General features: G+C 36.9%; 1 protein-coding gene and 1 non-coding gene across 2 annotated transcripts in view; both read left to right on the forward strand.

Moving 5' to 3' along the window:
- Positions 1-1,091, forward strand: part of LOC107622954 (protein LONGIFOLIA 2) — a gene marked incomplete in the record, with an annotated part of 4,948 nt that extends 3,857 nt beyond the window's left edge. Inside the window, 1 exon segment of the mRNA XM_016325036.2 lies at positions 78-1,091. Coding sequence (XP_016180522.1) covers positions 78-868 — 791 coding nt within the window.
- On the forward strand, positions 1,468-1,539 carry TRNAT-CGU. Its single transcript has one exon. It is a non-coding gene; the product is annotated as a tRNA-Thr (tRNA).

Raw genomic sequence — 1,738 nt, forward strand, 5'->3', positions numbered from 1 at the left:
ATATAATTACAAACATAACCCTTAATCTGTTTAGATGTTCCCTCAAGAGGTTAAAATTCACCAATCTTGTTCAGCAGATAATGAGAATCAAGATCAGTGGAACGCTGCGGATAGCCTTTCTTTTAACAGCTCCGGCGAGATGAATCGCAAGAAACTGCAGAGCATAGATCATCTTGTTCAGAAGCTCAGACGGCTAAACTCTAGTCACGACGAAGCTAGAATCGATTACATTGCTTCGCTATGCGAAAACACAAATCCGGACCACAGATACGTATCTGAAATACTGTTGGCCTCAGGTCTCCTACTCAGAGATCTGAGTTCTGAATTGTTGACATTTCAACTGCACACGTCTGGTCATCCGATTAACCCGGAACTTTTCCTTGTACTGGAGCAGACGAAAGCGAGTAGTTTGCTTGCGAAAGAAGAAAGCACTGGAAAAGTTGCCTACCCGAAGCTAAACGCCGAGAAGTTTCACCGGAAACTCATCTTCGATGCTGTGAACGAGATCCTCGGTGTGAAACTAGGCTCCTCTACTGAGCTATGGTTTCAGCCCAGCACAGTCAAGCTCGCGAAGAAAACCGTTGGCGCGCAAAAGCTTCTCAAAGAACTATGCTTCGAGATAGAGAAAATGCAAGCCAAGAATCATGATTGCAGTTTAGAAGAGGAGGATAGTCTGAAAAGCATGCTAATGGAAGATGTCATGCATGGTTCTGAGAGCTGGACCGAATTCAACCGCGATTTACCCGGGGTTGTGTTGGATGTTGAGAGACTGATATTCAAGGACTTGGTCGACGAGGTTGTGATCGGCGAATCGGTTGGCTTGCGAGTCAAGTCATCGGCGCGGCGGCGGAGGCAGTTTAGGAAGTAGTTTTGTTGCATTCCTCCCTTTCTCAGTGATACTAAGTTCACTTTGTTCCGATCATTTGCATATAATTCTTTCTTTATATTGCATACAAGTTTGCTTGTTAGATCTTTGATTATAATTATTATTATTATTTTTTTGGCTAAGATGTAAAGAAAATAATATGACTTATCATGGATTTATTGTCATAGATATATATACATAAAAGCTAAAAACTAGTTATGTGAAACTCTTCCTCATTTTTTACCAATGATGATTTGCATTTGATTTAAGATTGAAATATTTGGTGAAACTATGTTGAAAATGTTCAGAAAGAACTAAAGTTTCAAATAAATAAATAAAACTTAAATCTGAATATTGATGATACAGCTTGTGTGTATAATTTCAATTCTTATAAATAATGTTACAAAAGTATAAAATTCTAACTAAAAAGTAGTCTATAAAAAGACAAGAATAAATAAAGATGCATAATACTAAAATGTAAAGCAAGAAATTCAATTAATCTAATATTATTACATATATATTTTGTCAATTAAACACTAAGAAAATTACTAGTAAGAACCATTATATAACAAATAATTTTAAAACAGCAATTTAACGCAGTTGCCTCCGTAGCATAGTGGTAGTGCGTTCGCTTCGTAAGCGAAAGGTCGCGAGTTCGATCCTCGCCGGGGGCTCCTTTCTTTTTTCATTTTCATTTTTTCGTTAATTTGGGCTTCTGATATGCCTCATGGATCTTATAGTAAGGGCCAAAGTTTGGGCTGGGCCTTAGTACTAATTTCATGCGATTAAAATGGTAGAACCCATTCTTCTATTCTCATTTCTCAAAGTAATTAAAATATGTAAACCGAAAAAAAAAACGTTATTAAAATATTA

Source organism: Arachis ipaensis, chromosome B10, assembly GCF_000816755.2.
Source record: "Arachis ipaensis cultivar K30076 chromosome B10, Araip1.1, whole genome shotgun sequence".
Classification (NCBI taxonomy): Eukaryota; Viridiplantae; Streptophyta; class Magnoliopsida; order Fabales; family Fabaceae; genus Arachis; species Arachis ipaensis.